The 13,734-nt window shown below is 47.3% G+C and overlaps 1 protein-coding gene and 1 non-coding gene across 4 annotated transcripts in view; one reads left to right on the top strand and one right to left on the bottom strand.

The window, feature by feature from the left end:
* Nucleotides 1-3,275: 3,275 nt before the first annotated feature.
* ADTRP (androgen dependent TFPI regulating protein) overlaps nt 3,276-13,734 on the top strand; it is an 82,026-nt gene continuing 71,567 nt past the window's right edge. Inside the window, exon 1 of one of the 3 annotated variants that reach the window (XM_078446640.2) lies at nt 3,276-3,671. In XM_078446640.2, the coding sequence (XP_078302766.1) occupies nt 3,495-3,671 (177 nt within the window). In that variant the 5' untranslated portion in view covers nt 3,276-3,494. The remainder of the gene's footprint in view (nt 3,672-13,734) is intronic. The other 2 variants (XM_078446641.2, XM_060614796.3) reach the window with 2 other exon arrangements.
* On the bottom strand, nt 7,786-7,925 carry LOC132668138 (small nucleolar RNA SNORA29). The gene has a single exon (XR_009605496.3). It is a non-coding gene; the product is annotated as a small nucleolar RNA SNORA29 (small nucleolar RNA).

Here is a 13,734-nt window from a genome sequence, read left to right on the forward strand (position 1 = left end):
AGGGCTGGGAGTACATATATAAAATTTGTGGTCATAAACTGGAAAGTAGTGGCAAACACTGTGATTTGCGGTGGGCGGTGTCACCAGGGTGGGTATGTAAGGAGATGGACAGAGGGCTGGAGCAGATCCCTGGGAAACACCAACACATAAGGAAGAGCAAAGATAGAGGAGCTCACACAAAAGACTGGGTAGAACAGTCAGAGCATGTTGGAGGCGTGGGGAGGGCAGCCCTGGTCATGTGTGGCTTCCTAGGGCCAGCTTCCCTGACCTCGGAACACTCCAGGTCTTGTGCGATTATCCTCCACAGAAGTTACCAGAATTATAAATTAACACCCAATTGTATTATTCTTTAATGTCCACACCCCCTACTAGAATAAAGATTCCATGAGGCCAGGGATTAGATCTCTCAATATTTCTCTCTCTCTCTCTCTCTCTCTCTCTCTCTCTCTTTCCCCAAGGAATCCACAGTACTTGGCAATTAGCAGTTGCTCAGTAAGCATTTGTGACATCAAAGACTGGTGTTCCAAACTCCCAGAGGGTAGAGAGTTTCAAAGAATGTTCTTTTTAGTAGTCAAGTTATCTGTTCAATTCAAAGTATAAAATATGCTTATTGTATGTTTTTAGTACTTCCTATGAAAAAAACGCATGTTTCTGTCAGTTTTTTATTAAATTAGGAAACAATTCTCTGTTGCTTCGCCTGGATATGATGTGAGGTCTCAAGATACTTGGAAAACGGAGAAAGGCAGGCTAACAGCAGATTTAGTATGTATTAGTTTATAATATTGTGTAGCTAAACAGTAACACTCATTATTCCCCAGAGCTCTACCTGTTCTCAGAGCAGGAGACAGATGGCCAAAGTGCTTCATGAAAATGTATCTGGTTATTCAACCACAGGTACAAATTGTGATGTGAACATGGTCACAGGTAGAATTTCATTTTCACAACATTTTTATAAGAAATATGCTGAATTAAAAAATTATATATTTTCTTTTTTTTTTTTAATGTTTATTTATTTTTGAGACAGAGAGAGACAAAGCATGAGCAGGCGAGGGCCAGAGAGAGAGGGAGACACAGAATCCGAAGCAGCTCCAGGCTCTGAGTTGTCAGCACAGAGCCTGATGCGGGGCTCGAACTCACAGACCGAGAGATCATGACCTGATCCGAAGTCGGACACTCAACCAACTGAGCCACCCAGGCGCCCCCAAAAATTATATATTTTCTATACACAAATCCTCATATATCATCTTATCCATTCATTAAAAAGCTAACGATTGGATTCCAATGTCAAACATTGAGCAACTTACAAATTTAAATAATCGTATCAATATTTATGAAAGGCTTCATCGATGGGCATTGAGGTTAATGCAGGAAAGAAAAAAAATCCTGGTGTTAAAAGGTACCCCCAGGTTGGGTGTATGCATCCCAGACATTTGCATGTTTCTCTTCCTCTCTTTTCTCACTTTTTCCCCAAATCCTTACACATCTGCAGATTTTTGCTTGATATTTTTGTGTAAGGGGATAAAACCCCTAAATCCATAATGGCAGGTACCGTGAAAACACCCCAGGAGACATAGCACAATAGCTTATATGTGCGCCAAGTTTCAAAACGGACCTGTCCTTTCCTGAGAGAACTTTCCCATGGGAGAGATAGAGGAATAAGAGGGGTTAGCGGGGAGTGGAGAAACGTTTGCAAAGGAAGTCATAGGTTCTGCAGAGCAAACATTGTTGCTTTGTGGTCAGGCTCGCTGGTTAGAGTGCAGACTATAGCTCTGTCTCTTGCTACTTTTCGAGCATCCTTTTAGCAGCCTGGCTTCCATTTCCTCATCTGAGAATGGAGTTCCTAATAGTGAGGTTCATCGTGGTACTTACTTCATAGCGGTGTTTAGAGTGTTAAACGAGCTAAGGTGTGAAGCACTCAGAACAAGGCCTGTCACGGTAAGTATTGGCAAAGCATTAGCTGCTTTTGTAATTTGCCATTATTTTATTCATTTAATTTTTTGAGGATGAGAGAAAGCATGAGCAGGTGAGGGGCAGAGAGAGAAGGGGACAGGGGATCTGCAGCAGGCTCTGTGCTGACAGCAGTGAGCCGGGCGGGGGGCTCGAACTCACGAACTGCAAGATCACGATCTGAGCCGAGGGTGGACGCTCAACCGACCGAGGCACCCAGGCGCCCCTGTCATTTGCAATTTTAACCCAGGCCATGGATGGAGTTGTGTCTAGAGTTTTATGTCACCATTTGCCAGATCACCCTCTCCCCTGGCAACAGTTCCGAGGAAGACCCTCCATTGCTGGCTCGGGTTTGCTCTCCCCACCCTGGGCCACCATCTACCACGCTTCCTGATGTCTGGGGCCTGATGACTCTTAGGAGGTGGGTCTGTTTTTCTTTTGCAGACCACGTGCAGCCTATGGTTCCTTCTCCCAGTACTCGCAAGCCCTGGTTAAATCATGCAACAGCATCAACTCCAGACTTACATACTGGCACTGGGAGCCCTTCCCTTGGGGATTTGCGCAGAACCCTCTGAGTCAGTTGCCCGGGGAAACAAGCTGGTGACGTCACAAGGTATGACACTTCTGGCGCTCTCTCAGGGTCCTTCTGTTGAACCTGAGCAGGGCCCGGTTCTGCTGCCCGGCCCGAGCACATGCTCGTCCTCTCTAAGGCAATGCAGAGACCCTCACTGTCTCCCAGCAGTGTCTAAACTCAGGTATGTTGGGGTCATGACTACATACCTCTTCCTGTGCTTCTTTGGCCACCGACCTCACGCCATGCTTCTTCCCTCTCAGGGCTCAGAAATACCCATGCAAATAAATATCTGGGGGAGCCCTGGCTAACCTTTGATTCTCTTGGGCTTAGATATAAAACTTAAAAAAAAAAAACAACAATCTTGGAGCCGTTCCCCGGAGAGCAAAGTTTGTTGCAGGTTTCATAGGGCCCTGGAGACCCCGGGAACAAGATTACAACATCCTTTCCCATTCTCCTTACCTCCCTCTCCCTCTCCCTCTCCCTCTCCCTCGGTGGCATAAACATGCCCGTAATGTCTCCCTTCTGGTACATCGACCTGATCCTCATCTAGCAAGAAGTATTGTCCCAGCTTTCTTGTTCTGTCCAAATGAAAAGGAAAGAAAAGAGAAAAAGAGAAAAGAGAGAAATACTGTGGCCAGGACAGTATTTATTAGTTTATTGGCGTTTCACAATAAGGTTATTCAATCCCCACCCCAGCCAAACAGTGCAAAGGGCAGTTCTGGCCTTCCTCCCTGCCTAAGTATTTATGCAAATCTGAGGATTACTTGTTATCTAAAGGAAAGCATCTCAAAGCCAGGAATAATCCTGTCTCCCAGGTTTATCAGGGAGGGAGCCTACGAGAGAAGCAAAATTCAGCCTTGTTGGAACTCTCAATCCCTGAGGGGTGTATTTTACAGCTCTCTGGCCTGCCCCGGGACTCCACCTATGATCCACAGGAGGAGAAGGACGCCGAAGAGAGCTCCCTGAGACATTCATGGCTCCGAGGTCAGAGCTAGCCATGAGGAGAACTTGCACATGCATTTACCACTTCCTTGTTTGGAGCTGGTATCTTTTTCTCAATTACTACATCTCGAAGCAAGGAGGGGACCAGCGGAAATCCAAAATCTTTCTAAATGGTGGACAGTGGAAATACTTGACCTTCCTAAATCTGGTAAGTCGGTATGACCATACCAGGAAGCGATCTGTTTGTCTAGAGTATCAGTGTTTTTGCACCTATCACCTCTGAATTTTATCGGATGCCAGATCCCATTCTTTGCCTTCCTTCTTCGTTGTCTGGAAATTTTGGCTTTTTCCTTGACAATTTGCTCTGAGAGACCCAATTCAGAAGGTACCTGTAGCTACGTGTTGAACTAGTTGCCCAGTGCTCTTTCGAAAAGGATCCTGTCGTGGAGCTCTTCTCAGAGAGCCCAAATGGAAAGACTAAATGAATGGCTTCACCAGGGGACTGACTACAAACACAGGCAGGATTTTGAACTTTGCTTGGGGAAATCTGTGAGGGAAGGCAGAGTGGCGGATGTTGTGTGGGAAGCATAATTTCCAATGGGGGGAACGATGCCATTTCCCAGCGCAGACTAACAGATTTATCTAAGAAAAGCAAACACGTTTTGCCATGTTCAGATCCCACTTCAATTTTTTATAGGCTCAGGCTCCATCTTAAAGGATAAATCACCCAACCAAATGGCAAATACACATTTTCAACCATTTACAAACCAATCCAATGACTTGATTCCTTCTCGTCTCTCTAGCCCAGCTGACCACATTCTGATGAATGAAGCAAAAATGAATGGGAGAAAACTCGATTAAAAACAATGTGTTGGAAATATGTAAAAATATTTTCAGACTTAAAAGCTAAAAATAGCACATCCTTTGGGGATGCTAATGGATGTTTGAGATTTTTAACTAAAATGTAGGGTGTGGTGAAAACCTCTGATTTCAGAGAGTGGGCAAAAATATTCCAGTCCTTTGGAATCACGATCCTAAGCAGAGGTTACGCGTGGTCAGAACGCGTTACGCTGTAAGGGGAGGAAATTCAGAAGGTTCGAAGCAAAGACGCCTGGATGTTCTGCTTCCCCCTCCCTGGCCATTTGCTGGCTTTTGATTTTGGCCTGGAAGACCCAAGCCCCCGTAGCTCCAGGGTCCCTGGAAATTATCAAGATGACTGCTTGTTTGAGTCATAGGATTTTATGAAATAGACACATAAATGGAAAACAACAAAGAAATGCTTTTGTGAAGCTAGAATAATTCAGTAAAAACCTCTGCTCTGTGCATCCATTGGCTTTATCTTAGAAATGGTCAACTAAAAGACAAGGGTGTCTGTAGTCGGGGTGGATAGTGGAATCTAACCCAAGCCCAGTATGGAACCTCACACTAAGCATGGCTGAGAACAGACTTATCACCTACTCCCACAAACCAGCTCCCTGACTTCTTCGTTTTCACTCAGTTCCGTGCCCCAGAGCTGTCATATTTCCAAGTATGGAAAAAAGCCACTTATCTTGTCAAAGACACTATCATTTCCTAGTATTAATCCCCTTTCCGCTTCCCTGACTAATCAGCCACCAAATCCTATCTTTTTCCTGTTGTTAGGCTCCTTCCTTCTTCCCCAATCTTAATATCCCTCTTATTACAGGCTCTTATTAATTTGTACCTGGGTGACGAGATTATCTCTTCATTGCCCTCTCATTAGCAATTCATCTATCTACCGCTCAGATTCCAGATTAATCTTCCCAAAGCACTGTTTTTGGTTTAGTTTTGTTATAAACATCATGAGCCTGCTTGAGAAATGGGGTCTGCTACTGAAGAAACCACAGTGGCTCCCTCCTACCTTATGGAACCAATTGCAAATTCCTGACGTGTGAGCTCACCTGCCTACCCAGCCTTCAGGCCCCCCTCTCCCCAGAAAAGCTGGTCTCTTCTCCAGGAAGGCCTGTGTCTTTTCCAGCATTGGTCCCTACGCTTCTTGCCGTCACTGTTCTGCCTGTATTTACACCATCCTTGAATGAAAGGCCTACCTGCCCCTCCACCATTTTGCTGTTTTCATAGACCCCTGATATCCCATGTTTTCCTTAAAATCTCTGCTGACCAACTCCAGCCCACATTTGTTTTTTTATTTCTGAGGTTTTTTTTAAACTCTTTTTAATGTTTGTTTTATCTATTTTGAGAGAGAGAGAGAGAGAGAGAGTGTGTGTGTGTGTGTGTGTGTGTGTGTGTATGTGTGTGTGAGCAGGGGAGGGGCAGAGGTAGAGGGAGAGAGAGAGAATCCCAAGCAGGCTCCGTGCCATCGGTGCAGAGCCTGATGTGGGGCTTGAACTCACGAACCATGAGGTTATGACCTGAGCCTAACTGAAGAGTCAGAAGCTTAACTGACTGAGCCACCCAGGCTCCCCTTTCCCTGAGTTTTTATGACATCTCTCAGCCCCTGCTTATTTAGGTATAGTATGATTTTCTTATTTCCACCCACATGTGAGTGTTAACATTCCGATAAAATCATAAATCCTCTAAACCAGGAGCTTTGTCTCCTGACATTCTGGTTCTACATTGGATTTGCTACAATGGCTGGCATGGCGTAACCCCCGTATAAAAACTGAGCGAATTGGAACGTTGACCGCACTTGACCTTCAGTGTTTTCTGCCTCCCTGTGCAATATTATCTCTTCTGACATCTTCTGGCCTTTGAAATGAGCAGAGAGGGGCTCACCTGCAGCTGTTTCCTTTCCGGGCTCTGTTAGGTGTCACTGAAAGTGTGACTTGATGCAGAGTTTCTCAGTTGGCGACGATGGGTTGACTGTGGTTGGCTGTGTGTCAGCGGATCGATTTAAAGAATAGATTTCACATATGTTACCCAAGGTGAGATACTGGGCCTGAACATTGCTCTGCTTTTAAGGCCTCATGGGCTGATGAAGGGTTGCGTCTCTTAATGATTAATTGGTGTTAACTAAGGATTAATTAGTGACTAGCTAATGGCTGTGTTTATAAAGTCATAGAAGTCTCGTAAACTGCTCTAACACTCTTCAGTTTATTTTATGTAAGCCTGTGGAAGTCAGTACCCCAGCCTGCTCTCCAGGAAAATTACACCCCCTCCCTTGAAACAGCCTCAATTTTTACTTGGCTGAGTGTCAGTTATGCCTCCTTTCAAGAGCACAATCCACTTTGGTGCGGGTCAACATTCTGAGCGTCCCATTTCCTCTTGAAGCATCCCAGGGCGTTCAAAGGGAAGACACACAGGCTTGGTGGCGGGGGTGGGGGGCTGGGGTGGGATGGGTGTCACTGAGAGTTGGGCACAGTGACCTATTCCTGCCTGGTGCTTAAGGAGAGTAAAGGAAGGAGGGGGCAGTTGGGAGGTTTTGCCTAATGAGGGAGTCCACCCTCCCCAGGGAAGGGGCAGCCGATTCTCTGTGGGGAGGGAGAGGCTGTGTAGCCTGGTGGTTATAAGCATGAGCTCTAGGGTCATGAGTCTCTGGGATGGTACCTCAGCCTCCCCACCTCCAGGCTCCGTGACACTGGGCTAGGTATTTCTTTGTGTTTTGGGTTCCCAAAGCTGCCAAATAGAAAGAAAAGCAGTGCATCATCACAGAGTGACCATGAGGGGTGCGTGGCCTGGCGTGCCAGAAGCACTCAGAATGCTGTATGCGCTGGATGATGAAAAGAGAAGGTAGGAGGGTGGGGATGAGCTTCTAGTCATCCCTTCTTTGAATAGAGGTCGTGCAGAGGGAAAGGCGGTTTAGTGGGACATCGGTCCCCTCACAGCACCATGGTTGGTGGCTCCCGGCTCCGGGCAAGGGTCGCCCACCTGCCTCACTGCTCTGGTATCTCCCTCTGTGGGTGACACGCTCCAGCTTCCCAGCCAAAGGATGGCCACCGCGGAGCCCCCGCTAGACCTGTGCAGGTGCAGCCCTCGGGATCTGGGGCCGTCCTGGGAGTAGACTTTGCAGGCTCAAGCAGGGAGCATATGATGAATGGGGAAACCCCTGAAGCTGGGAGCGGAGACAAGGCAGTGCTATGGACATCCTCATGGTCCCCATGTTGGCTCTGGCTTCCAGCGCCCGGGACCTCCACAAATTTTGTGTCCCCGCCTCCGTAGTCCACTCCATTTCCATCCAGGGACTGTCTCTGACCTCAAGGAATATAAGCTAGGAGGTGGGGGACGGAGGGGACTTTTAGCTTCGATTTAGCTTGTTGACTGAACGGCTTGCTGGGTTTTCCTCTTTTTATTTTTTTTTATTTTTTTTTTTTTTAGTAAATATTGTCAATATTTTATTTGAATTAGTTAATTTTCTGTTCAGCCATTTCATATAGAAGGAGGACACAAATAAATCCTCCCTCTTCAGATCATGGCAATTTTAATCTATCCCATAAGCATAGCCACCAAAATCTATTATTGGGAGAAAATGTGGTAGTCAAATGGGAGTTCCTCTTTTTAAAAGTAAGGTTCCTTCTGAAGCCCTGTTGGAGGTGGTGCCACATAACTGGGATCTCCAGGGGAGATTCTGGGTGGGGCCCTCCCCACTTCACCAACCGAGACATGACCTTTCCCTCCATTTGTCATAAAGTTGCCCAAGCCTCAGGCAGCTCCGACCTCATTCTCTTCAAGCTGTCACCATGACAAGAGCAACCTCATCACAGAGGTCCTCAGGGACGGTAAAGCAGGGCCAGCGGAAGAGAGATCCTTGAGGAGCCTCCATGGGTCCAAACTCCAAAGCAGCTCCCGAACACTGGGAAGACAGGGACCCATTTACGTTCCGGCCCCCACTTCGATACTCAGGGCCAACCTTGGATTTCCATCATCAGGTCAATATATCAATCCTTGGATCTCTGATGCGCAACAGAGTCAGAAATACACTGAACTGTCCTTTCCCAAAAATGCTTAAGGCCCCCGTTGTTAGCGCTCAGGCGGCTGAAAGGAGGAGAACCGATGGCAGGAACCTGTCACCACCAGCACCCAAAACAGAATAGCTGTAGCTTACTGAGCAGCCATGACATTTTGGTGGGTTCTTTACACACAGTATAGATAGAGGACGGGTGACCTGGGTGTGAGTGCTGGCTCTGTCGTTCACGGGCTGTGTGATCTTGTGTGGGTTACCTAACTTCCCTGAGCCTCAGTGTCCTCATAGGTAGTGGATACTGTGGTGTGGCCCCCAGGATCCCCCCCCATCTCCCTAGCATCGAGGTACCCGTTCCCCAGTTCCCGGGAAGAGTGTTGGCTGGTGATGACTCACAGCTAGGGTCCTGTCCTAGGATTGCCCTTTAGCCGAAGGGAGCTGCCTAGACAAGACTTAGGGCCCTCCCTGGAGTTGCTGCATCCAGTGACTGGCTGATTTGTGGTGCGAAGGCCGGGCTCTGGGACCACACCGAAGAGTCAGCTCGGATCCAGAGTTCCTTTGGGGACCAGACGATTTCATGCCAATGCATTGCTTTTCCTCTTTTCCTGCCGCTCAGACCTGCTGTCCCCCCTCTTCCCTCCCGCTCACAGTTGTTCCGGGGGGTACCCCTCAATGAACACTCTGCAGGCAGATCTAAGCATCTGATCCTTTCCCAGGGAACCTGACCTACATAACATAAAAGAGTAAATGTACAGGAAAGATGCCTCCTCCTGCTTCTCCTCTCTTCTTCGTCCTAATAAAGACACATTAGCACAGGGCCTGCCCTGGCCTGTACTGTATCTAATACAGGTTGTGGCACCTACACTCTGTGAATGTTGGTGGCATGAATAAATGACCAGAACATGGGTCTAACTGGGAAGAGTTAAACCCTGGTCTCTCGGGCCCCCCATCCCACCTGTAGGGTCATCTCCCCACCCCCATCCTGCTGTTTCTCGAAGCCAGTTATCATCAGCACACAACACTGGCTGAGCGTTCTTAGAATTCTTCTTCCAACCCCCCGCCAGTGTTCTTGGTTTCTTCTCTCGTTTTCCTCCACTTGTTGCTAGCTTATATTCTCCATTTCTCCTATGTCTTCTATCTCATTCTCTTATCTCAGTGTTTTACTGAAGCTGACTGCACCCGAATGATGCTTGAAACAGTATATTGCACATTCTGCAGCTAGATTTTAGCAAAGGTTTCTTCTACCTGCCCCCAAACACCACTACTCTCATCACCGCAATTATAGAAAATACTCACCACAGTTAGTCCCCATTTGCTGTTTTATTCTGGAATAGTCTCCCACTGTAAACCTTGCCTCATTTGGAAGGCAAGACCTAAGAAAGGTCCAGCCCGTTCAAGTCAGGCACAGAGCTGGGCTGGGCGTTGGATGACGACTCATCCAATGAGAGTTGTAATGCCTTGTTCAGAAAAACTTGTGGAATCTCCCTCTCTGGAGTTATTTCTTAAATAGAAGAAATTCTCATTTCCTGAGACAGTTGAAGACAGTTCTGGCTTAAAGGCAAAGAAATGAACTTAATGACTTAGAAAGGCTAAGTTTCCATAATTTCAAGATTTTTGTGAATCTTGCGAAGACACATGAATATAAAAACGAAATTTCCTTTAGCTATGGTTTCTTAAATTGCCCTAGTTATAAAAAACGTAATTCAGCCTTCCCAGGTGGTAAATTTGTTAGCTAGCAACAAAAAAAAAGCGGAAGCCAGCTAACAAACTTAGACCAGCAACATTTCAGAATAAAAGGCACAAAGACCAAAGAGATTTAGAGCAGACCTGGTCGAAAAGATAAATCACAGGGCAGTAGCTCTCAGGCAAATGCTGGTCAAGAAGATACCATTAGCTGTGCCTTCCTGGTGGCCAAAATAGTTGAGAAATGTAAATGACAGTGGGGCGCCTGGGTGGCTCAGTCGGCTGAGTGTTGGACTTGGGCTCAGGTCGTGATCTCGTGGTACGTGAGTTCGAGCCCTGCGTCGGGCTCTGTGCTGACAGCTCGGAGCCTGGAGCCGGCTTCCGATTCTGTGTCTCCCTCTCTCTCTGCCCCTCCCGCGCTTGCTCTCTGTCCCTCTCAAAAATAAACTTTAAAAAACATTAAAAAAAAGAAAAGAAATCTAAATGACAGTAATTTTGTTGTAAGATTCTTAACTGGGCCAGTTGTTGCTACCTTGTTTTAATGCTCCCGTGTTGGTCCGCTCCGGCCACCATAACAAAGTATGACGGACGGGTGGCTTAGACAACAGAAATTTATTTTCCCACAGTTCCAGAGGCTAAAAGTCCAAGATGACTGTATCAGCAGTGTTGGTTTTTCCTGAGGCCCCTTCCTCAGCATGCTGACGTGCTCCCCGTGTCTCACTCAGTCATGCCTCACTCTGGCTGTTGTCTGTGTCCTAGAACTCCCCTTGTAAAGACACCAGCCTTATTGGATCAGGACTCACCCTTACCGACCTCATTTTAGCTCACTTACTTCTGTAAAGCCACTTTCAGAGGCACTGGGGGTTATAACTTCAATGTGAATTGTAGGGGGGGGGGCATCATTCAGTCCCTAATAACTACCATTGTCGCCCTTGACTGCTCTTGCTGTGCTTGTTTGACAACCATTTCACTGTGTTGTCCTTAGGGACTGAGCAGACCCTTGTCCCATTGGACAAGGATTGTCCCATTGGATCGAGACCTGTTCTTGTGGCCGTCCAAGGAGCCTACCCATTGAATGAGCTTATGGCACCTCCCTCTTCCTGCCCTCCAGCTCAGCTGTGTGGCTCCTCTCTACCCTAGTTCTGGCTTACGTATTTCTCTTGGCAACATCCTAGCGCCTCCCTCCCGAGCTCCTTTGTGAGGGCTCCACAAATATTCCTTGTTGAGACAGATGATGGCATGCCAATGCAAGATGAAGATCGGCGGGGACAAGGCTGCTCTACGCACCCAGCTGGCATCTTCACAGCGTGGCGTATGTACGGGAGCTGGGGGGGTAGAGGTGGAGAGGCGATTGGCCAGTTTGCGGCACGGAGAAAAGTTTTATTGATGAAGGAGAAGCCAGGGAGCCTCTGAGTAGTGTGTTCTTTCCCCCAGTCCGATTTCGACATTTTTGACTGGGAAAAGCAAGAGAGAGTTAGGACCAGCTTGACTCATGGGGACTCTAGAAAGCTCTTGCTAAGGAAAGCGGTCACATGGACCTCACATGCTGGGTGGAGGCGGCCTCTCCCCAAAGACAGAAACCCTGGCAGACTCTCCGAGCTCAGGACGTGATTAATTGCTATGTTGATAGAAGAGTGTGGGCCTCCTCGCCGGGGCCCGGGCCCCATGCCTGTCCTTCCTTACTAAAGCAGCTGCCTGCTGCGGCCTGAACAGCTGGAAGTGAAACCAGGGGTGAGGTGAGGGCTGCTGGAGGGGTGGGAGTGGGGAAGGGTGGAGGAGGCGACTTCCTCTAACATCCATGTACTCCAGATTCTACAGCCTGAGGGCTGAGTGTCAAAAGTAGATGACGGGTATTGGGGTGGCCGCGGGTTTATGACATTTATTTAACGCTTGCTTCCCACCCCTCCCTGGAACCACCCTTCTGGCTCGAAGCTTCCTCCTCCCTTCTGGGGCTCCTGTTTGTTCTGTCTTGTACCATCAGACCATTCTTTGCTACTTTGCTGACCCTCTTGGCCCCGTGCCCTTTAGACGAAGGCATCGCCCCAGCATTTGCTTTCCATCTCTCTCTCCCTCTCTCTCTCTTTGTCCATTGCATCCCGCCTCTCTTGGGAAGGCCGGATCCAAATGTCCAAATGGAAGTTCCTCTAGGCAAGTGGTTCTCAACCTTATCTGTCCTAATTAGAACCACTTGGGAGATTTTTTAAAAATCCTGACGCCTAGGCCACACCCCCAGAAAATTAGAATCTCTGAGGGAAAGGGTGGCAATCAGGCATCAGTATTTTTCAAAGCCATTTTTCATTCTTCCACCTGGAGATAGTTTTCTTTCTTCGGACCTCTCACGGTGCTTTACCTGAACTGTTCTTAGAAACCTCTGTTTTTTAAAGTCTGACTCTTGTATGGAAACCAATCTGACAACAGATTTCATATTAAAAAAAATAAAATTAAATAAAAAATAAAATTAAAAAAAAAATAAAGTCTGACTCAAGAACCGGACTCTGGGTTTCAAATCCCCATGTATCTACCACGAGACTTTAGGCAAGTGTGTTCATGCCTCTATGCCTCAGTTTCCTCATCTGTAAAATGGGTCGGGAGAGAGCATAATAATAGGACTTACCTCATAAGGTTGTTACGAGAAATTAAAAGCCTAGATCAGTGCCAGGCACATAACATCAGTGAAAGTCGTCTATTAGCTTTGAGGAGTCAGTAGGATTTGTAAGTGATAAATTTATATCTAACCCAGTGAGTGTCTCCAGAACTTCCTGGAGAGTTTGCTAACGAGTTCCTGGACCTCACTCCCAGAGATTCTGACTGCGTAGTCTGGGGTGGGGCTGAGGTCTGCATTTCTCATGAGTTTTGGGTAACACCAGTGCTGCTGGTCTGCGGACCCAGCTATGCATATTGCTGGCCCAATTCACCTCTGTATCCTCTCCCACCTGCTTCTTCACGCTGAAGATTGGTAGGAGGCCAACTCTGCTAGAACTCTCCTCGAGTTCAGACCTCAGAGGTCATTCCCTGACAGCTGATTGATCCCTCCTGAGTACAATGCCCTGGGGTCCAGAACTTGCCTGACTCATACTCTCAGAGAGGAGTCCAGATGGCCCCTTTTGTACCAACCCAGAGCTTTTAAGGAGTAGGATGGGTTCTAATGCAAGCACAACTCAAAACCAACCCCAGCTCTGTAGTGTGACCCATGAGGTCTTAAATCAGGAGCCATGGGTTTGTACGAAACGGTAAGAATGGGCAAAGTTTGCCCCTGATTTGGTTTTACTTCTCCGAAGAAGGCCGTCCTTCTCTTATATCTGGGCTCAGGGACCTCGTGGTATTTAGTGACACAGCAGAGCCCCTGGGTTGCTCTATCCCTGTGGATTTAAGTCACTGCCTTAGCCAGATTTTCTTTGTAAGGCCTTCGCGCACCCCCTTGCAATCAGAGAAGGACATCAACTTCTCCCTCAGATAAGCAAGATGCCATTTTGTGCTTCTCCCTCATAAGAGCACAGAGCTGCCTTGTGGTGCTCTTGACCCTGATTCTGGCTTCTTTAATGCGATTGTAGCGCTAGGCATTTAAACATTTTTTGGTTCCTTCTGGAAGAGGCCAGAATATGCCCACCATTGTGTCTGGCTCTTTGCCCTCGTGTTGTTTATTTGGTTTTGCCCACCTCTGTGCAGCTAAGGTATCTATCTCATTACATTCTCCTTTTAAGCTGACTATTTTGTT

Source organism: Panthera onca, chromosome B2 (assembly GCF_046562875.1).
Source record: "Panthera onca isolate mPanOnc1 chromosome B2, mPanOnc1 haplotype 2, whole genome shotgun sequence".
Lineage (NCBI taxonomy): Eukaryota > Metazoa > Chordata > Mammalia > Carnivora > Felidae > Panthera > Panthera onca.